Here is a 21,160-nt window from a genome sequence, read left to right on the forward strand (position 1 = left end):
AAGATACAAAGGGAAATGGCCCTACCTACCCCTTGATACAAAGCGATTGATCTACTGTTAACGGTTGCAACCTTTTCTTAACTCAAACCACGCCACTACGGTGACGCGTGCGCACATGTCGTACTGCCGAAATATACGTGTTTCCCAAAAGTTTGTTATTAAACACGTCTGTTATTTTTTCCCCTTCCGTACATCGCTAATTTCGTTGACCGGCGGGAATGTAGCGCAAGTACCGCTCAACCAGTCTGTGTTCCTGCCGCGGTGGGGGAATGCACCGTTGGCGTCCAACGCATTGCACGCTTCAGCTCAACTTCCTGCGCCCTAGTGAATGTGGCGAGGGCCAACCTCAGGTTCTGCGAGCGGGAGATGCCTACAGTGGGACGTCCACCATCCGTTATTTGCGCTGCGACTCTAAGAAAGACGAAGGCAGCACCTCACCAGCGGTGGGTTCGCCCACCCGTAACGAGCCGAACGTTGCAATCCCACGCAAAGAGGACGGGCTGCACTTCCACGCCATAACAAACATCCCGCATAGCCTCCCGAAGGCCTTGCCCCTCACGCTGCAATCCATGAAGGTGCAGATGGCATCGCAACGCAGCGGAGCCGCGTCTCTAAAAGTGTTGAAGGTTGTGGACGAAAGCAACAGCATCAGTGATGGTAATAAAAATAATAGTGGAACCGGCCCAACTGGGGCGAGTAGGAGCGATAAGCACGTAAAGAACTGCGAGGCACGGAAGCGTGAAAAGCAGTTCCTGAAGAAAAAGCAGCGTTGCAAAAACAGTGATGAGCACAACAGCATGGGAGGAGATGGAAGTTGTGAACAGCAGGCCGACGACCCAGGATCGAAATATGTCTATTTCGAAGGAGGAGCGGACATGCCGGCAGGTTCGACAGTCCTCTTGTCCATAGCATTCACCGGAAGGGTGCAGGCATGGGACCAAGGTGGCATTTACGCCGGGGAGCAGAGGGAGGGAGGGGCAGGTTCACGAGTTCTACTCACACATTTTGAGGTTGCCTTGGCTCGCTTGGCTTTTCCATGTCCTGATGATCCACAAGAGTACCGTATCGTATGGCAATTGCAATTACTGCAATTACCGGCGGAGTACAACATGGTGGTGAGCAACACAACTGAGATTACAAAGAAGGCTGTGGGAAGCAGAGGCATGCAGTACTCGTTCGCTCCCATTGGACCACTGCCCGCCTATGTGATTGCCTTCGCTGCCTTCGCAGGAGCAGTTGAGGTGCTAGAAGAAGACTTGCAGCTGCGCGGACTCCCGGCCGTCGAGTACATCGAGCAAACTACTAATGGTAAGAGTCTTTCTGGCCACGATGGTAAGGGCAACCACGCGATGAGGACAGTAACGATGCGGGTTGTCACTCATGCGACGAGCGGGGTGGCTCCACCTGTACTCGCGCAAGTGGCCCACACGGCACGTGATGCCATCCGGCTACTGGAAGACTTTTTCGACTCACCGATACCTCTCCAACAGCTGCCGTTCTGTTCCTCACATTCTTCAAACGACCACTGGGGTAGCGATTATTACTGTTGTGAGTGGCAGCAGTATGGAGGGGGTGAAACACTAACTATTGTCGTCGCACCAACAATGCCGTACATCTCGGGCATGGAGCATCATGGTTGTATCTTTCTTAATGAATCCATCTACAGTCTTACGCAGTCCGTCGGAGGCACAGGTGCCAGAGGAGCATCAAGGTCTAACGCACCGGGTTCCGAGACCGTCGTCGAGGTGGAACGTGTGGAGCTTATCGTGCACGAGCTTGTGCATCATTGGGTGGGGAATGCCCTCGGAATGCCCTTTGTACTCAAAGAGGGCGTCTGTCAGTTAATGGAGCAGTGTCTTGGCGATGTGATTATGGGAAGGCCCATGAGAAAAGTGAGGCCTGCTGCGACGGGTGCCAACACGACAGCGTCTAACATCAACACGGACTCGGCAAAAACGCGGGCGGATGACGCGAATTTGGTAATTGTGGATGCGGAAAAGGGAAAGGAGTTCACATTCCACTCCTATCAAAAGGCGCTAAACACACTGAGGAATGTGGTGAGCGTTATGGGGTTTAACGTATTCAAGGAGCGGATGCAACGGATGTACGCGTCGGAAGTGCTCGAGGACGCAAGAAGTAAAACCTCGTCGCTTCCACCGTATGTATCAGCAACAAAATTCATGGCCTACATGAATCCGCAAGATGCTGCGCTGTACTGTACGTGAAGATATATGCGAAAAGACGGGGAGTGGATCTGTACCTTTCGTGATTAAACGTTACTAAGGAATGAGGAGTAAATTTGTTGTGCAACTGACGAGGAAGCGCGGTCGGCGGTGCTGGTACGTCCCGCAATGGACAAATGACCGCCAACACGACCGCCGGAGCACATGAACTGCTACTATGCTTCTTTGCTTCGGCAGCCATATCATCGTTGAGGGACTGGAGCCGCCAATGTTCTTGTCCCCTTGGGCGTTGGCGCTCCTTCACCCCTCATCTCCGCCACGTTGCCTCACCTCAACCCCCGCCACCAGGCAAGACGAAACGAAAATGAAGGGTTCGGTAAACACATCACCACCGCTTGTTCCTGTTCTTCGTTCATGATCGTCTGCATTTTTCTCCCCCCTTTTGGCGCACTCTTCTTCATTTGTAGTTTTGTGCACTTGCTTCCTTCTACCCTCTAAGGACAACACCAGAAGAACGGAATCCAACTGCACCAACTGCGAGACGAAACTGGGAGAGGAGGAAAACAGCAGACGGCCATGCGACGCAGTGTTGTGACATCTCTTCACACAGCTTCGTTTGCTTCACTCACCAGAGTTGGAGTTTTCAATGTCGCTGCTGTTGCGCATTTAGCGATCCGTTCACAAACAACAATGCACGGGGCACCGGGTAATACTTCCCCAGGGCCCCGACCTCCGGTACAGCAAGGAACAGTTCCAATGCAACATCACCAGCAGATGCATCCATCGGCAGTGGGTGCGGAGGCAGAAGATGACTTTGAGCCTCCATGCAAGCCGTCGGAGCCTCCAAAAATGCTGAAGGTAGACACAAGTGACCGGGGCATCACGACAGTAGCACTTAATCGCGCACCCGTGAACTCACTCAGTCTAGAGCTCTTTGAAGAACTCAACAGTTGGATGTTGTGGCTTGGCAGCGACGAAAGTTGCAGGGCGGTCATCCTAACATCCTCCATACCCACAGTCTTCTCAGCGGGTCTGGACATAAACGAGTTACACAATCCAGAGCCCGAGCGCCTCCGGCGCTTTTGGAAGAGCTTTCAGGAGGCGTGGCTCATTCTCAACAGCTTCCCGAAACCAATCATCGGAGCGGTTAGCGGCAATTCTCCAGCTGGTGGATGCGTTCTCGCTCTTGGTTGTGATTTTCGTGTGATGCTCCGGCACCCGACCGATAAACCCGATCGGCCATTCCGTATTGGGCTCAACGAGACGAAACTTGGTATAACCACACCACCCTGGGTTGTGCCCGCCTATGCGTACGTTCTCGGTTCGCGACGTGCTGAGAGGATGCTTCAACTTGGTGATACGCCCACCGCTGACGAAGCACTGCGAGTGGGCTTGGTTGATTTGGTTGTGGATGGGGAACAGCAGCTCCGTGAAGCAGTCTTGAAGGAGGCTGAGCGCTTCCTGTCAGTTCCACAACAATCCCGCTGGATGCTACGTGACATGCTCCGCCGCGAGTATTTGCAGGTCATTGGCTCCGAGGAAGACAGAGAATATGACACGCAGTTCTTCGTGGAGCTCATGATGAACCCGGACGTGCAGAAGAGTCTCGAAGCCTTCACAGCGCGTCTGAAGGGAGTGGCAGCGAAAAAGTAACTTAAATAAACTGTCCAGCAAGAGAACGAAGTTTGATTACTATTTTTTTATTTTATTTTCGGTGGCAACCCGTGAACGAAGTGCGCCTTGTGAAACCGGGGAAACGCAGCCCTTCCCCTCAGTGGTAAAAATGAGGATGGCGAACGGGTATTTAACGCATTTAATCACAAACGTATCGTATGCAAAAACACTCACAGGTGTGTGGAGAAGTTCATAAAGAAAGCTACATCAGAAAAGGGGGCGCAAAGTCGCGTGTGTGGTGCGCCTGCAAACCTTTTACCGCCCTTTCTTGCGTAAAAATTGTTGGCAAAAGGGTAAAGAGGGTCAAAGGTGTCGAAGACTAGTTGCACATGTTACAGACGTTGTAATAAACATGTGTGTGGGTACAGTGCCCACACTCTCCCTTGCGTTACGTTTACCTCACGCGCATGGTTACTCACCTTTCATTTTCTCTGGCATCTACGCTCTCTCGTATACCATTAGTGATCGTAGGACAACGAAATTGATAGGAATGCTGGACACCAATGGGACTGCAGAACTCACCGTGCACTGTGCGAGTCCGCTACAGCCCTCAAGTAACAGTCGTAACTCGAAGCAGTTAAGCCCCATAACACCGATCGCCAGCACCATCCACTCGGCAAGCGCCAACAGTCCACTCTCTCAATGCCAGCAGAACACCGCAGAGGTTGGCATCGGGGGACCGCACTTTGCGCTTGCATTGACTGCTGTCGGGGCTGACACCGCTGCCGGGGAGGCGGTTTCCATTGCAAACGGAACATTCAGTGGCAACGGGCTCTCGGCCTACGTATCGAAATTGTCGGAAATAGTTGGTGAACCGCCATTTACAGAGGAAGAGATACTTGAAGAATTGGAAAAACTGCGCACACGCTCACAGCTAACGTCAGCACCTTTCAACCGTCGATTATTACCCATACTTGCACGGTATCAGCTAAGAGAGAAGTGGGGGCCAGCAGCGGAGCCGTACGCCGAGCGTCTCGTCACAGATGATGGTTCAGTGGTTCCTTCATTCCTCCCAGAATTGCATCGTATTCGTGAAAGACGGCAGCAGCTGGATAAGGTGCAGAAGTGCCGCTCCTTCCACTGCTACAAAATACCACCACCACCGCTCCGACCCCAAGGAGAAACATCCACCACGCGACCACTACTGGAGGAGGAGTTAGTCGCGGCCAAACAGTTTACACGTTCTTGGCTGGGGCCTTCTCACAAAGCAACGCCTGATACCAATGATTACAAACACACTTTCAACAACGAGGGACAACAAACGCCAAGGGGGAAAAGAATCCCTGATGTGTTTTCCAGTCCGCAGACACCACAGACGCCGACAACGGAAAAAGATCACACGGCTCCGCAGCGGTTGCAAACTCCCACCCAGATACACACGGCAATGCAGTCCAGTCGCACCAAGACTATGCTGGTTAACAGTACCATAGACATCCCAAATAATCAGGGAAACGATGCCAATGAATCCCGTATACGAGGTATGAGTGCCAGCAGCCTGCTGGTTAACAGTACCATAGACATCCCAAATAATCAGGGAAACGATGCCAATGAATCCCGTATACGAGGTATGAGTGCCAGCAGCCTGCTGGTTAACAGTACCATAGACATCCCAAATAATCAGGGAAACGATGCCAATGAATCCCGTATACGAGGTATGAGTGCCAGCAGCCTGCTGGTTAACAGTACCATGGGCATCCCAAATAATCAGGGAAACGATGCCAATGAATCCCGTATACGAGGTATGAGTGCCAGCAGCCTGCTGGTTAACAGTACCATAGACATCCCAAATAATCAGGGAAACGATGCCAATGAATCCCGTATACGAGGTATGAGTGCCAGCAGCCTGCTGGTTAACAGTACCATAGACATCCCAAATAATCAGGGAAACGATGCCAATGAATCCCGTATACGAGGTATGAGTGCCAGCAGCCTGTTGGTTAACAGTACCATGGGCATCCCAAATAATCAGAGAAACGATGCCAATGAATCCCGTATACGAGGTATGAGTGCCAGCAGCCTGTTGGTTAACAGTACCATGGGCATCCCAAATAATCAGGGAAACGATGCCAATGAATCCCGTATACGAGGTCTGAGTGCCAGCAGCCTGTTGGTTAACAGTACCATGGACATCCCAAATAATCAGGGAAACGATGCCAATGAATCCCGTATACGAGGTATGAGTGCCAGCAGCCTGTTGGTTAACAGTACCATGGGCATCCCAAATAATCAGGGAAACGATGCCAATGAATCCCGTATACGAGGTATGAGTGCCAGCAGCCTGCTGGTTAACAGTACCATAGACATCCCAAATAATCAGGGAAACGATGCCAATGAATCCCGTATACGAGGTATGAGTGCCAGCAGCCTGCTGGTTAACAGTACCATGGGCATCCCAAATAATCAGGGAAACGATGCCAATGAATCCCGTATACGAGGTCTGAGTACCAGCAGCCTGTTGGTTAACAGTACCATGGACATCCCAAATAATCAGGGAAACGATGCCAATGAATCCCGTATACGAGGTCTGAGTACCAGCAGCCTGTTGGTTAACAGTACCATAGACATCCCAAATAATCAGGGAAACGATGCCAATGAATCCCGTATACGAGGTATGAGTGCCAGCAGCCTGTTGGTTAACAGTACCATGGGCATCCCAAATAATCAGGGAAACGATGCCAATGAATCCCGTATACGAGGTATGAGTGCCAGCAGCCTGTTGGTTAACAGTACCATGGGCATCCCAAATAATCAGGGAAACGATGCCAATGAATCCCGTATACGAGGTATGAGTGCCAGCAGCCTGCTGGTTAACAGTACCATGGGCATCCCAAATAATCAGGGAAACGATGCCAATGAATCCCGTATACGAGGTCTGAGTGCCAGCAGCCTGCTGGTTAACAGTACCATAGACATCCCAAATAATCAGGGAAACGATGCCAATGAATCCCGTATACGAGGTCTGAGTGCCAGCAGCCTGTTGGTTAACAGTACCATGGGCATCCCAAATAATCAGGGAAACGATGCCAATGAATCCCGTATACGAGGTATGAGTGCCAGCAGCCTGTTGGTTAACAGTACCATAGACATCCCAAATAATCAGGGAAACGATGCCAATGAATCCCGTATACGAGGTCTGAGTGCCAGCAGCCTGCTGGTTAACAGTACCATAGACATCCCAAATAATCAGGGAAACGATGCCAATGAATCCCGTATACGAGGTCTGAGTGCCAGCAGCCTGTTGGTTAACAGTACCATGGACATCCCAAATAATCAGGGAAACGATGCCAATGAATCCCGTATACGAGGTCTGAGTACCAGCAGCCTGTTGGTTAACAGTACCATGGGCATCCCAAATAATCAGGGAAACGATGCCAATGAATCCCGTATACGAGGTCTGAGTGCCAGCAGCCTGTTGGTTAACAGTACCATGGGCATCCCAAATAATCAGGGAAACGATGCCAATGAATCCCGTATACGAGGTATGAGTGCCAGCAGCCTGTTGGTTAACAGTACCATGGACATCCCAAATAATCAGGGAAACGATGCCAATGAATCCCGTATACGAGGTCTGAGTACCAGCAGCCTGTTGGTTAACAGTACCATAGACATCCCAAATAATCAGGGAAACGATGCCAATGAATCCCGTATACGAGGTCTGAGTGCCAGCAGCCTGTTGGTTAACAGTACCATGGGCATCCCAAATAATCAGGGAAACGATGCCAATGAATCCCGTATACGAGGTCTGAGTGCCAGCAGCCTGTTGGTTAACAGTACCATGGGCATCCCAAATAATCATGGACGGAGTGCGAAAAATATTTGAAAAGGGGCTAGTTTTGCCTCATTTTCTCAAGTTACATTTTTATTTAAGTGGGATGCCCTTAAATTTTTCAGTGGTTACGCTCTTTCGTTTCCTAGTGTGGCCTTTTGTGGCGTTGTCTTTTATTGGAGATTTTAACGTTCGAGGATGGCTGCGGGGCCTCCAGTTGTTACTAGCTTCTGTTGAGAGTGATTGTTCTTTTTCCTTTCTCTCTACATACTTTACATGAAGAAAGCTGCTATGTTTCTGTTTTCTAACCATATTTTCCTCTTGTTGATATATTTGTTACAGTCGTTGCTACTGTACGCACTTAAATTTTTTACTCAGATGAATTTCCGTCGTCATTATTAATATTATTCCTACTTGTCCATTTCACTGCTAAGGTGAGTGTTAAATAGAGTTGTGTACATATCTGGCATTAACATGGTGTCCAAACCAAGATAAATTGAAACGTAGTCAACTTATTTTTTTTTTTTCAAACATTTTAGAATGTGCGCTCGGGTGTCGTGGGGATCTTTTCACGCTATTTGAGGTTGATGATTGTTACTTGGATATACTCGAAATTGAACTTTAAGTCACGGCCATCATTCTTGTGGGGACACACGCTGGTTGGCAGTTGCATTTTCTTACGGGAAAGGTAGGGAGGGTAAAGCAAAGCAAAACTAAAAGTGTGGAGGAGGGGTCCTGCACTTATTTATTGACGGACTAATTTGTCACGTTTACTTGACGAATTATTTTCCCAGGGGAAAGAGGTGCTTTGGAAGCTGCTGCAACAAAAGTAAAGGAGGGACAGTGGCGCTCGCGCTGCCATCCCCGATGGGGAATATTCCAATAATTGCGCGTGCATCCGCATCCTTTTCTAGTGTCTGACCGTGTGATTGCCGGCTTTATTTTTTCTTTTTCATCCACGCTTCTCACCTCCTTCGTTTCTTGGCGTCACCACCGCGGTTATTGTTATTGATGTCATTGGATTTTTGCGGAAGTTTGCTGCTTTCTTTTTCGTTCCGCCTGTTTATGTATCCTACTCTCGTTGGCTTTGTTTGATCCTAATCACAGTCCACAGGGGGTTGCCCAGGTGAAGTAACGTAAGTACTTAGTGGAGGTGCTTTAGTGAACAAGAAGATAAATAGAAAAAGGTGCGGGAGAGGTAGAGAGGGAAATGCCCCAAACGGTTCAGAAGCGACAAACACACGGAAGGAGCCGGCGTGGTTACGATTTTGTCCTTGAAGGCGTCCCTATGTACGATTCACCGGACATAAGTAGTGACAGCAGTGACATAGAGCGTACACGCACCATGGCACCACCCCATGGACAAAATTGGGGCCCAGCCGCGTATCCTAAACCATCAGCAGCGGGTGCGGTAGCTCCACCGTACCGCCACCAGAAACAACAACAACAACAGCAGCAACAGCAGCAAGAACATGCCCGGCAACAACTACTCTTGCAGCAAAAGTGGTTGGAACAACAACAGGCGGCATTCCACCAACGACAGCAGGAGTTGTCTCGTGCAGAATATCAACGATCTCACAAAACACAACAGCAAAGCCAACAGTCATCCCACAACCACACAGAAACGCGCGATGCACGCAGAACTATCATGGGCGACTCCACGGGACGCGGCAGCCGCGAACGCTGCCCGCCAGTGGATGATATTGACTACGTAAAATACTTCCCGGAGAGGGGGCCACGCGTAATGGAATACACGTCACCTGGGTTCAATACCAACCCCTCCACCACCGTAGCCCAACACATTCAAAGTGGCCACAATGCACAGTTCACCACCATGCGGCCTTCGGCCCGTAGCCAGCAGCATTTGGAATGTCCCGGCAACCACAACAACACCGTGGTGGGAGCCTACGGGACGGGGGAGACAGCTGATACGAGAAATACGGGGGCCAGGGAGACGGCAATCGTTGGTGGAGGCGTACATTACGGGGCCCAGAGCTTACAAGCCACCGGCAAGTGCGCGGCCAGGTATGCAAGTACGCTTTATTTGGAAAATGACCATCCGTCAGCTCAAGTGCCCAACGGGTACACCGTAGAGATGGGAAACTCAGGTCTTTTCACTCTAGCTAACTATCCTGATGCGGACAAGGGGGCCGTAACGAACGAAAACCGCTTCAGCGGCGGAGCCGTCAAGCCGCGGTGGACATCTGTGAGCACCACCCCCATGGAATGTCGTACACCACCTTCAGTTGCCACTGCACCGCAGTACAGGAACACAGCAGCTTGTGATTCTACAGGCGGAGATATCTTCTCTGGGGATTATGAATTTATGCCTGTTGAATTGGGGCAGTGTGACTTCCGCACCCTCCACGCGGTTACCCTCTCTACAGAACCCACACCACCCTTCACGCCGTCGCACGCTAGTGTGGAATCGAGAGGCGGAAAAAGGAACGCCCTATTGCCCCCAGTGGGGCACAGAGACTTATCGTATTTTGAATCATTGCCACAGAAGCAACAAAAGCAGCAGAGACGAACATCTAAACAGGGAGATGTGCAAGACGTTAGTGAAGCATCTCTCCCATTCGCGGTACCACAGGAGTACCAGTATTTAAACAATGACTTGACCGATCCAAATTCGAGTCTTCCGGCCCCTGCTATGTCGGTTGAAACCACACATAAGTCTGAGAAGGCACAAACGCGGAAGGTTATCGACTCGTCCAATCCCCGACGGTGGATTGTGCTGTAGAGACTCCAAAGGAGAGCGGAGCAAACCTGCACATGAAGACGCGCGGAGAAAGTTCGGTCGTGGTTCTTGGTTTAAATGACCAGCAGTAGGTTTCACCACGCGAGCCCTTTTTGTTTTCATTTGCTTTTTCTTCCCTCTTTGCTGTTTAGTGAGTTGTGTTGTCTTTCCTTCGTTGTTTCTATTGTATTTTTTTCCTAGTGACTGTGTAATTGGTTAAGCGGCGCATATTAGCTCATCGTTTGATTTTATTTTGTTATTGTTGCTTTTGTTTGTCGACGATAGTTATAATTAATGTGGCCACGTTGCTCACGAATATTTGCATGAGTTTCTACTGTACAAATATGTTTGACTGTGCGTTTTCTTTGATGTTAGGGCGGTGGACACAAAAGTCGACATTTGCATGCAAGACGCCACTGCTACCACGGCTCTAAGTGCATCTGAGCAGCGAGGTAATGTCGGGGACACATGTGTGTATGTGTTGAAAGAAGGAGAGAGTGTAACCATCTGACTGAACCTGCGCAATGGGGCGGTTTCGATATGTTGAACAGGGGAAAAACTCGGGTGTTGGAAGTGAACTGAGGCCGCGGGAAGCGTAAAGTGTGGAGAAATGTAGGGGAAAAGACTCGGAGAGAAAACAGCGGAAGCGTGTGGGTGGAGGGGAAAAAATAAGGAAGTAGACCTGTAAGGAGGAGGGGGCGCATTTAGCGTATTTGGAGTACCTTTCGCTCCTCTAAGGTCTCTTCCTCTTTTCTTTTACACCCTTTTCAACACTTTCCGTCCCTTATACCCCCTCAGGCACTTACTTACTTACCTTGGCATTGGCACCTTTTGTTCACTTGTCCTGCTTGTTGGCTAAATTCTTGGGCTATGCCCCGTCTCTTCGGTCAGTGGTTTCTCCCCCCCCCCTCCCTCGTGTCTATTTATTTATTTTCGTTCTGATTTTAAAAGTAAGTGAAGACAGGCGCAGTCCGGCTGCCATTTTGTTTGTTTTCAACGTTTTTCTTAATTGTATTATTGAGTTGTATTGCACTGTTTTGCCCTTGGTTTGTAAGCAAAACAGCAAATGCAGGCGCATACGTGCGCATTGTCACGAAATTCTACGGCACGCATAATTGTCAGTAATGCCATCATTTTTGGGGGGTTTTAATTCCTGTGCTTTCAATTTTTTTGTGAAAAAAAAGGAGGGACATTTCTCTAAACTCTTTTCACCTTCCCTCTCCGAACACAACGGCAACGCATCGTATGAGGGAATTTCCCCCTTGCCTACACACTGCAGTAGGGCACATCGTTATATTAGGGGAGGGGAAACCAAACGCAGACAAAGCGTCCGTGAGAAAATGTATTTCTGATCGTAAATACAGAAGGGGGAAATCGATAAGTACATGTTTATATTTACTTATATTTATGAAAGTACTCGAATTATGGAATAAGAGGACTTAAGTGAGAAGGAGAGAACGATTACACGCCCTCGCATGTTCCCTTTGCCTTCTTGATCTGCACCTTTCCAGTGATGCCCAGCACCCCCTTTACACGCTACCAGTTTTACATGGAGCTCTATAAGTCGTAGGACACAGTATTTTATTCCACTTCCCCGCGCATGTGTATACACGGATGTACATGTATATATTGGTATATATTTAGTTGTTTCATTTATACTTTGTGGTGGTCTGACGTTTCGTTGTGCCCCCAATTCGCCACCATTAATCTTTTTGTTTTGTTTTTCGTTGTTTTGTTTGTATTTTCATCCATAACTGCAGCTAGACTGAAACTGCCTACACCCCCTCCCCTTCCCTTTTTTACTCTGGGGTAGCCTGTAACGTGGGCCTTTTCTGATGCTGTTACCGGGGTCCTCCCCAGACATAAGTGGTGAAGTCCTCGTGCCGCCGTGCTTCCACCCATCTGGAAAATATGTACCTTTTCACTATTATCTCTTCACATAAACATAACAATACAAGGGATATTAAACCCACCAAGGTTGCGGGTGTGGGCGCGTGTGTGCCAGAGGTGGAAACTGTGCGGAACAGTGGGACCACGTGAAACAGTGACGCAACGGGATGATACCGAATGGCGGGGAAGCTGCAGGTGCATCACGCGAGCACACGCAGGGGCAGAACGCAGGCAGTTGCGCCCTCAACGTAGGAACAAATGGGAAGTGGGAGCCTTACGGGTACAATTACAGGGAAAGGGAGCAATCACATTTGAACAGTTCGAGGGGAGCACCGCTGCAGGTACGGGTCGTTGTGCAACTCCCCAACGGCACCGTGCGCGAGTGGAAAGATTTTGCGCAGTTGCAGGCACTACCCCAAATTCTCCGTGAGGTGTATACCACCACACCAGACCAAGGTCGTAGTTCGGCGGGATCCCTCTCACCGTTAAAATTCTTCTGGATAGATATGAGCGGCATGCCGCAGCGGGAAGATCTGAGTGCCCTATTCGAGCTCCTTCACGTGTGCAAACATACGGAGCGAAGGTGGCGAGCTATGGCAGCAGCGCCTCCCGGGGTCGGGTTAGGCGGGTTTCCGCTAAATAATGGCACCTGCGAAGAAGGGGCGGAGCGGTCTCACTATGACGAAGATGATTATTACGACAATGCAACGGAGCTCGACTACTTACGGGCCTTCGTTGCGGAGCAGTATGTTCAGATTAGCCTTACGGTTCTTGAATCACCAAACGTGACGGTGTATGGATTACCAATGGAAAAGGACACTGAAAGGGAAATGGGCACTGAGAAGCACCAACGGCAGCGAGAGGGCTCGCGGCCGAACCTTCTCGACGCGTGTGAGTCAGGAACCCTGGCTTCTGTGCAAGTGTTGTGCTTCGTCAATGGAGTCGTCACCTGGCGGCCACAGCCGGCGGTGGAAGGGTGGGAATACATTCCCCACGGTCTCGAACGTAGACTGAGTAACAGCACCAACATTGGTGATGGCAGAGCAGTTGGTGACGGCAACGAGGGACCGCGCGGAGCACTAACCACGTCTCTGCTTGTACTCACCATTCTCGACGAACTTTATATGGCTTTCCTTCCAGATACGACAATAGTGCTCAGCGAGGTGGATACAATCGACTCTATGTTGCCACTTGTCCGACAGCGAATGTCAGACCAGGCGGACATATTGAGGCGCATTCAAATGTTGCGTCGGAGTTTGTCGGTACATCGGCGCGTGCTGATGAGCAAGGTTAGTGTGCTTGAGCTCTTGAGCAGACCCACTGTGCGCGTACTCTTACCCTTCATGAATCCAATCACGGACGCCGTCAATGAAAAAGAACGGGAGCATTGTCGCGAGCCATTTGACCCCCGCGTGTATCAACCGAGACACCGCCACGGAGAATTGCACTACGACCAGTCTGAAGCAATGGCAAGGCGCGCCCCTTCATCAGGGCAACAGAGCGACACCTACGCAGATATCGCCTGTCGCATTCTGCACGTCCTTTCTAAGCTCGAGGACGCGCGCAGGATTCTCACAAACTCTATCATCATCCACTCCTCGGGTGTTGCGGCGGTGAACAACTACAACAGCAATCAGTCTGATACCCTCAGCATTACGCTGGGCTACGTTGCTTTGATGTCCCTGCCCCCAACTATCGTAGCTTCGCAATGGGGAATGAACGTTTACGTCCCGTGGGTGGATACGAATTCTACCGTGCCCTTCTGGGGTATTGTAGGTGCGGTGACGGCATACGCGGCCCTCGTGCTCTCCTATCCAATATTCTGTTGGATCAGGGGCAGACCGGACAAACTAGTCTTTTAGTATTGGTGGCACGGCCTCATCTGCAGATAGTTTGCGCGGTGCGTCCGGGAAGAATATCCACGGAGGCTTTGGTCAGCTGTGCATGAAACGCCCAGAAGGCAGCGTTTGTAGTCGAAGATCCACGTGTGAAGAGAAAGAAAGGTGGAAGTGGCATAACACGGAGAAAGGACCTTCTCTTGCTATTCACCACGCGGCCTGCAGCGGCACTTGGTGTACAATTGCCCTCCTGCAACGTTCTACACGCTCCTCCCAGACATAAGTGGTGAAGTCCTCGTGCCGCCGTGCTTCCACCCATCTGGAAAATATGTACCTTTTCACTGTTATCTCTTCACACAAACATACATACATAAACATAACAATACAAGGGATATTAAACCCACCAAAGTTGCGGGTGTAGGCACGTGTGTGCCAGAGGTGGAAACTGTGCGGAACAGTTGTAGCTGACGGAGAGCTTCTTGGGAACGGAGATCATCTGTCCACACGCCTAGACATCGTAACAGGTTGGTAAAATATACGCAACTACAAACCGTCATATGCTTGCTAACTACATCGCTACTCTGTTTTCTGAAAAGAGCGAGGGGTTGCAGAAGCAATGGTCCATGTAGTCCCAACACCGCATCAGGTTCAGTTACGTTGATACCCGGTGCTTCCCACCGTTGCGACTTCGCAGAGGGAGCTTGGACATCACGTACCGTGGCAGGGATGCAATACCACTGTACGCTACGGTATGGACGCGACGAACGCGCTCCCAGTTTCCTCATATCCACCGTATTTTGGGACGAAAAGCAAAATAAGCAAGTTCGGCAGTGGTGATTACGTGAATTTGATCTTCGCCACACTGTGATGCTAGCGAATGTTTTCTTTTTATATAAAGACCAGCTGGAAGGACGGTCTTAACTTCATTCTTGCGAATGATTCCGGTGTCTTGATGTTTGAAGGGAGTAGCTGCGGTAGCGCTCATATGTTTTCATATGTGCGGTCGCACTCCAGGTCAAGGAAACCGTGCCCTTTTATGGTGATACCTCCCCCTAACCACGAGTAATTGGCCTCTTCTCGTCGTGAGTGTGTACCCCCTTTCTGTCTCAATTTATTTATTCGTTTAAATTTTGTTTTGTTGTGGCGGGGTATTTTCTGGTGGCTGCGTATTTCCTATTTATTAATGATTTGTAGCCCACTGAACACGAGCACGTTCGTGTCATCGCCTTTTTGTTTTTTGATGAGTCGCTCACAGACCAAAAAGGTCACCAGTGCGCCACCGGTCCCGAGTCTTTGCACGTAACTCTCCAGTCGTTGCTAACATGGTTACAAATGTCACCAACAACACCACGAGGATGTCCTTGTGAGTTGTCCATCTATTTACGTACTTGGCACCTCCTTTTTCTATTTTTGCTGCATTTGCAGAAAAGGAAGGGGACAACGCTGCGCCATCAGCGCTGATGACATACAATGAGGCGGCGCTGTCAAAGTATCGCGGCCTGCTGGATAGCGGTGAGCCGTTTCGCAGCAGGACATGCCGATACTGTTCCAGTGGAAACACGGCGGTAAAGCATATAAACAGCAAAAAGAAACCCAATTCGCCGTGGGACTTTTGGAACGGCATTGCTTGTTCCCCAACCGCCTCACATGCACGCGCGGAGGGGCGCAAGAGGACGCCAATGTATGTTGTGGGACCAATGGTGGACCAAAGCGAACTGCCATTCCGTCTGCTCTGTCGGCGTTATGGGGCTACACTGGCATACACCCCAATGTTTCATGCAAAGAGCTTCGCCCAAAGTGCACACTACCGCCAACGCTACTTTTCAACAACAACATTTCCTCCACATTCCGCCATGGAATCAGGGGGAAATGTTGCCGCTAACGATAGCACCAGTAACGATGGGGCATTAGATAATGACCATCCGCTGTTCGCTCAGTTCTGTGGAAATGACCCTGAAACCGTCCTTGCCGCCGCTCGACATGTGGAGGATTACTGCGAGGCCGTTGATTTCAACATCGGTTGCCCGCAAGGCATCGCCCGCCGTGGCCATTATGGCTCGTTCCTCATGGAGGACTGGGAATTGCTTCACAACATTCTCCATGCGTTAGCAGTTGAGCTTCGCGTCCCTGTAACAGCAAAAATGAGAATATTTGACGATGAGGCACTGACACTAAAATACGCTGAGATGCTGCGTGACACGGGAATCTATGTCCTCTGTGTGCATGGCCGGACCCGCGAAAACAAGGGACAGCAACAGCAGCCCGCAGACCTACGAATGATACGCCGTGTGCACGAGCATTTGAGGGGTTCTATTCCTATCATTGCAAACGGCAACGTGCTTACATTCGAGGACGTGCCACGAAACTTAGCCATAACGGGTTGCGAAGGATATATGTGCGCAGAGCCTCTGCTGTGGGATCCGAAGTTGTTTGCACCGTTAGCTTCAAGTTCGACCGCGGAGTTCGCTCCCAACATAACCGATTCAACCTTATCAACTTCTCCAGCACCGTCCACAGTTCGCAGTGGTCGGCTCTTTGCGGAGTCCCGGCCGACACGTCTGAAAGCACTGGCCACGGCGTCAGAATACCTGGAGCTAGTTCGTCGTTTCCCTGTGGACATTGGTTTCGTCAAGGCGCACTTCTTCAAGATGCTGTACCACAGCTATGAAATGCATCCGGCGCATCAACAGTGGCTAGCAAATTTCAGCATTAATGGCAGTAACGTTGGCAACGATGTTGTCGAAAACTGTGCGACGAGTCACTGCGGCGAGCAAAGGGAAACGACGGTGGTGGGCCGCGATATCTTCACAGCGGCTCTTGACGCCCTAACCGATCATCTTCATTCGCTTCAGAAAGCCGAACTTTCGTTAGAACACGACGGCCCGCAGCCGAAGCGTCAGCGGGAGCTTAAGGTGGGAGAAGAAGGAAAGGAACGGCAGCAGCTGAAGAATGGAAGGAGAGTGGACGCTTTAACGGATACCTTTGCGGATGACGAAACGCTTGGCATCGACTTCTTGATGTGACGTATGGCATTGCTTCACAACTTCTCTGACGGCACTTTGAACTGCCCGTGCGTGTAGGTCCATGTACGTTGTTCGTATTTCACTTCATACACGTTGTAATTACTATCGCGTTGCTTCCCCTCTCTATGTGTTCCTTTTACTGGTGGCAGTGTTGGTAGCAGTTGCACTACAAACTTCAAGGCACAATCTTGAACAACTCCACACAACACGACTTAGCAACAACAGCAAAATCAGATAGGCACAACTCTACCAATAAGGTGGAGTAGGGGGAAAGCAGTATAAAAAAGGAATAGTTTTAAGCCGAAATCAGAAGGTGTCGCGGTTGCCTTGTCACGCGGTCCCACCTTCATTTGCATACACCCAGTAGAAACGGGTTCCACTAGTGCGGTCAAGAAAAAAAGGACCAAGCGGAGTGTGCGTCGGTAAGGGTCCGCTGATCGGCACACAAAACACGCACACCTTGCATATACGTAAAGAATAAGGAAGAAGAACATATTATAAGCTACTTCTTTCACGAATATTTATTGCTATTATTGAAGCGAAGCAGGGCATAAAAGAAGGGGGATAAAAAGGTAGAGAGTACGGCGAAAATGGAACATCTGAAAATTTTTCCGCGTCTCGGGAGAACTCTACTAGTCATCACTGTTTTTCTCATGGCTTTCCCCCCGGGAGTCGCCAAATGTCAAAAGCAACGGTACCAGAAACCTCAGTTGGAAAAGGTGGGGGAGGGAAATCAAAAGACGCCGAAGGTGCGGAATCGCCTGTCTGGCACTCTGTCATCCGGAGATGTCCGCACCTTCAGTGGAATACGATCGGTACTTCACAAGGGTGGCGACGGTATCAAGTATAAGACCCAACGCCGTGATTACACAACAACCAGTAAGCCCACAGGGGCCCAGTTCCTCACGGCGCAGACAGCCCAACTTGAAGAAGGGACACAGCAGGATAAAGCGAATCAAACCGACATCAATATTCGGGTGTATGATATGAGAAAACAAAAGGAAATTAACAAATTTCGTCAGTCGACGGGTGTGTATTTGGTCAATGCAGTCCCAGGCAGCACAAAGTATCTGGAATTTGAAAGCAGCACACGTGACGAGATAAGTGTAGTCACACAGCTGCTGAGCAACCGCTACGACACGGACGTTCCCGCTGACAACTGCGTGGGTTACTTTGTGAACGTGGAAATACGCAACAGCAGCGAAGTGAATCTGACGGCACTTACCACGCCGAAAGACCCTCCGGCAGTAGGTGAAGAAGATAAAAACGGTAGCAGCACGAGTACTCATGGGGGGGAAGGTGAAAACTACGAACTGGAGGGAGGTTGGAAATTCCTGTGGAGTGTCATTGCCACAATGCTCGACACGAGCAGCTTTTGTGATTTGCTCCCGAAGGTTATGCTGCGTGTCGAGCCAGATCCGGAGCCACAATCATACGTAGTTCTATTCCAGTCGCATATCGGGATGGGTTTGGGCTCTCAGCGCAGGGGAAAAGACTGTCTACTTAGGGTGTTTGTCACGCGAACTCCCAAAGAAAGGGAACGCCGTATGCAAAATACCTTCGCTCTGGGCGTTCCACTCCTCATCCTGTTGCTCATGGCACCAATGACCTTCATGCATGCCCACTTGCTGCCAGACTTCATGGCCGACATTGATGTGGTGTTCTGGTTGATATACCCGGCAGTGGCAATGAGGAATGGACTAGCATGCCTTTTCGTGTACCTTTATCGAGTGTCGCGGGAGGCGTACGTCGCGCGGCGGGAGGAGCGGCGTCAGCGTCAACTTGAGGAGCAGCACCGGCAGATCATGGAGCAAGAAGCCCTTGTATTGGCAGATGTGACCATGAACAATGTAGACAAAAACAATAAGGGTAGTAGCTCTAACGCCAAGCTGTCCCATCAGCCGCTTGCTCATATGAGCCAGACACCGCAGGGAGCGGAGGAGGGATTTGATGGGGCAGAAGGCGGGGCACATGCGGAAAAGCATAAAAAACAAGAGGGATGGAATGCTAACGCTGACCAGAGGAACAGGGAGGGGCCAAGCGGGGCAGCAGTTGCTCAGGTAGAACATGCACCACTGCTCTCCTCCAGGAAGGCATTGACGGCAGAAGATGTTGTAGTAATGGACGACATGGTTGACATGGATCTGGACGGCGATGATGAGGCCCACGGTGGCTTGAGGCGACCACTCATAACAGGTCAAAAGAAAGTGAAGAAAGCTACGGGTAGTGTTGAGGGAGAGTTTGCGGGTTCCACAGTGGGAGAGGGATCGGCACCGGCAACCAGGTCGGAAGAAGCGGACGGCTCCAACGATGCTGAACCAGCTGCGGTAGTTGGGCAAGGAAAAGCCGTCTCAACTCGCTCTGCAGTCAGTGGGGGTGCGCCGGCAAAAAGTGATTGTGAGGAGGAGGATGACGAGCGCATCTGCCGTATCTGCCGTGACGATGAAACCGACGAAAAACTTATATCCGCATGCGAGTGCATAGGCTCTGTGCGTTGGATCCACGTCTCCTGCCTCGACAGATGGCGTATTGAAAGCACCAAACGGAATCTTCACAATGTGAACTGCTGCGAGATCTGTAAAAAGCCTTTCCACGTCCCTATAAGCCGCCACGCACAGATCATGAGGAACTTAAAGAGTGTGAGTCGCGGTCTGCTGCTCGTGTTCAGCATCATATTTACATTTATCACGGCCACTATAGGCCAACGCGTGACGCTTGGTGAGATGACCTGCCGCACGCCGTGGCACACTGTCTCTTATAGCACCATGTTTGAGATCGACGGAGTTGTCCTCACCGTATTCATGCAGTTTACGCTGACGATGCTGGCGGTCTATGCGTTCGCACTAGTGAGCGCCCGCTTCCACGCGGACCCCGAAACACTGGAGCATCTTCTGACCTTTCAGACCTTCCCCCCCTTTTGGACGATGCGAAACACTGGTATGATAGTGTTGATTTTTGCAGGAGGGGTTCTGCAAGCCCTAGCACTTGGTCTCCTAACCAAACTCTTTATTTACCGCACGAGCAACATTGTGTGGTCATGGGAGGCGTCGCCCTGCATAGGAGCGGTACTGTTCCTGGGATACGTGGCGATGGGAACATTGGTTTCTGTCAAAGTCCATTCTTGGGCACAGCGCAGGCGCCTACGGCAGGCACGTCGGGTGCAGGTACGGAACGTAGAAGAACAGGGGGACCAGCAGCGGCAGTTGCCCTAGGAACAATTGCAAGAACCATGCTTGCAATAAATAGGCAAAAGGGTGTAAGGGGGCGAGGGACGAAAATGCGGGGTGGTAGCCGTGGAGGTGGCGATAACAACAACTTATCTAGTGTTAGTCACGGATGGAATGATGAGAAAAGTGAGGGAAAAGGAAGAAGAGCGTTGATGCAAAATCGCCACACCCGCAGGGCGGGCTCTTTTAGGGGAAGTTAGGGAGGTGGGAAGAATGGAAAAATGTAATGGAAAAAAAAGTTAATGTGGTGGACTGAGCACGAAGTGCAGCGTTAGTATTTAGCTGCTGGAGAAGAACAGAGTGTTGTGCGGGCGTATTGGGGAGAACGACGTTGACGCAATTGTTCCCTTGCTCGCTGCTCTCAACATCGGTACCCTTTCCTACTTTCCCCTCCCTACCACACCCTTGTTTTCCTCCTGACGATTGGTAAAATGTATGAAGGAAAGCAAACTGGAGGGTTGCAGCAATGCGACTCACCAAGAATGGGGTGTTTGGTTACCCTTCTACGCACCTTTCCCCCATAAATTTGCCAGCTTACAGGGCCGTCGTAACCATCTCCGAGCACTGGTAACCCTCACCGTTGCTATCATTCAATGTCAATTTTTCCCGTTGTTTGATTGTTGTGAAACGTTTTAGTTGCTTGGTTTTTTATTGTGCACCGAACTCTTGTGTACCATATCATCTGCCCTTCCATCGGCATATCAGTTGATCCATTTTTTTCTTCATTGTGGTAAGGTGATCTGCCGTCGTCCCTCTCTTCCTTTGTGGCCCGTTTTACACCTAAATCACTCGGCGCAAGCGCTGCGGTAGCCACGGTCT

The 21,160-nt window shown here is 50.4% G+C and overlaps 7 protein-coding genes across 7 annotated transcripts, besides 2 other annotated features; all 7 read left to right on the forward strand.

Annotated features, from left to right (window-relative positions):
- Positions 1-21,160: part of a sequence feature (sequence corresponds to BAC RPCI93-30P3) that runs on past both edges of the window.
- On the forward strand, positions 270-2,225 carry Tb927.8.7520 (aminopeptidase, putative; the record flags this gene model as incomplete). The annotated part of the gene is made up of 1 exon (XM_842488.1): positions 270-2,225. One exon carries the CDS (start codon positions 270-272, stop codon positions 2,223-2,225), a length of 1,956 nt encoding a protein of 651 aa, XP_847581.1.
- On the forward strand, positions 2,760-3,836 carry Tb927.8.7530 (3,2-trans-enoyl-CoA isomerase, mitochondrial precursor, putative; the record flags this gene model as incomplete). The annotated part of the gene is made up of 1 exon (XM_842489.1): positions 2,760-3,836. One exon carries the CDS (start codon positions 2,760-2,762, stop codon positions 3,834-3,836), a length of 1,077 nt encoding a protein of 358 aa, XP_847582.1.
- Tb927.8.7540 (hypothetical protein) lies at positions 4,210-7,677 on the forward strand (the record flags this gene model as incomplete). Its single annotated transcript, XM_842490.1, has 1 exon — positions 4,210-7,677. One exon carries the CDS (start codon positions 4,210-4,212, stop codon positions 7,675-7,677), a length of 3,468 nt encoding a protein of 1,155 aa, XP_847583.1.
- On the forward strand, positions 8,834-10,366 carry Tb927.8.7550 (hypothetical protein; the record flags this gene model as incomplete). The annotated part of the gene is made up of 1 exon (XM_842491.1): positions 8,834-10,366. The coding sequence occupies one exon, from the start codon at positions 8,834-8,836 to the stop codon at positions 10,364-10,366; it is 1,533 nt and encodes a 510-aa protein (XP_847584.1).
- Positions 9,060-9,096: a microsatellite.
- On the forward strand, positions 12,421-14,115 carry Tb927.8.7560 (hypothetical protein, conserved; the record flags this gene model as incomplete). Its single annotated transcript, XM_842492.1, has 1 exon — positions 12,421-14,115. The coding sequence occupies one exon, from the start codon at positions 12,421-12,423 to the stop codon at positions 14,113-14,115; it is 1,695 nt and encodes a 564-aa protein (XP_847585.1).
- Positions 15,552-17,114, forward strand: Tb927.8.7570 (tRNA-dihydrouridine synthase 1, putative; the record flags this gene model as incomplete). The annotated part of the gene is made up of 1 exon (XM_842493.1): positions 15,552-17,114. One exon carries the CDS (start codon positions 15,552-15,554, stop codon positions 17,112-17,114), a length of 1,563 nt encoding a protein of 520 aa, XP_847586.1.
- On the forward strand, positions 17,705-20,326 carry Tb927.8.7580 (hypothetical protein, conserved; the record flags this gene model as incomplete). The annotated part of the gene is made up of 1 exon (XM_842494.1): positions 17,705-20,326. One exon carries the CDS (start codon positions 17,705-17,707, stop codon positions 20,324-20,326), a length of 2,622 nt encoding a protein of 873 aa, XP_847587.1.

This window comes from Trypanosoma brucei, chromosome 8 (assembly GCF_000002445.2).
Source record: "Trypanosoma brucei brucei TREU927 chromosome 8, complete sequence".
Classification (NCBI taxonomy): Eukaryota; Euglenozoa; class Kinetoplastea; order Trypanosomatida; family Trypanosomatidae; genus Trypanosoma; species Trypanosoma brucei.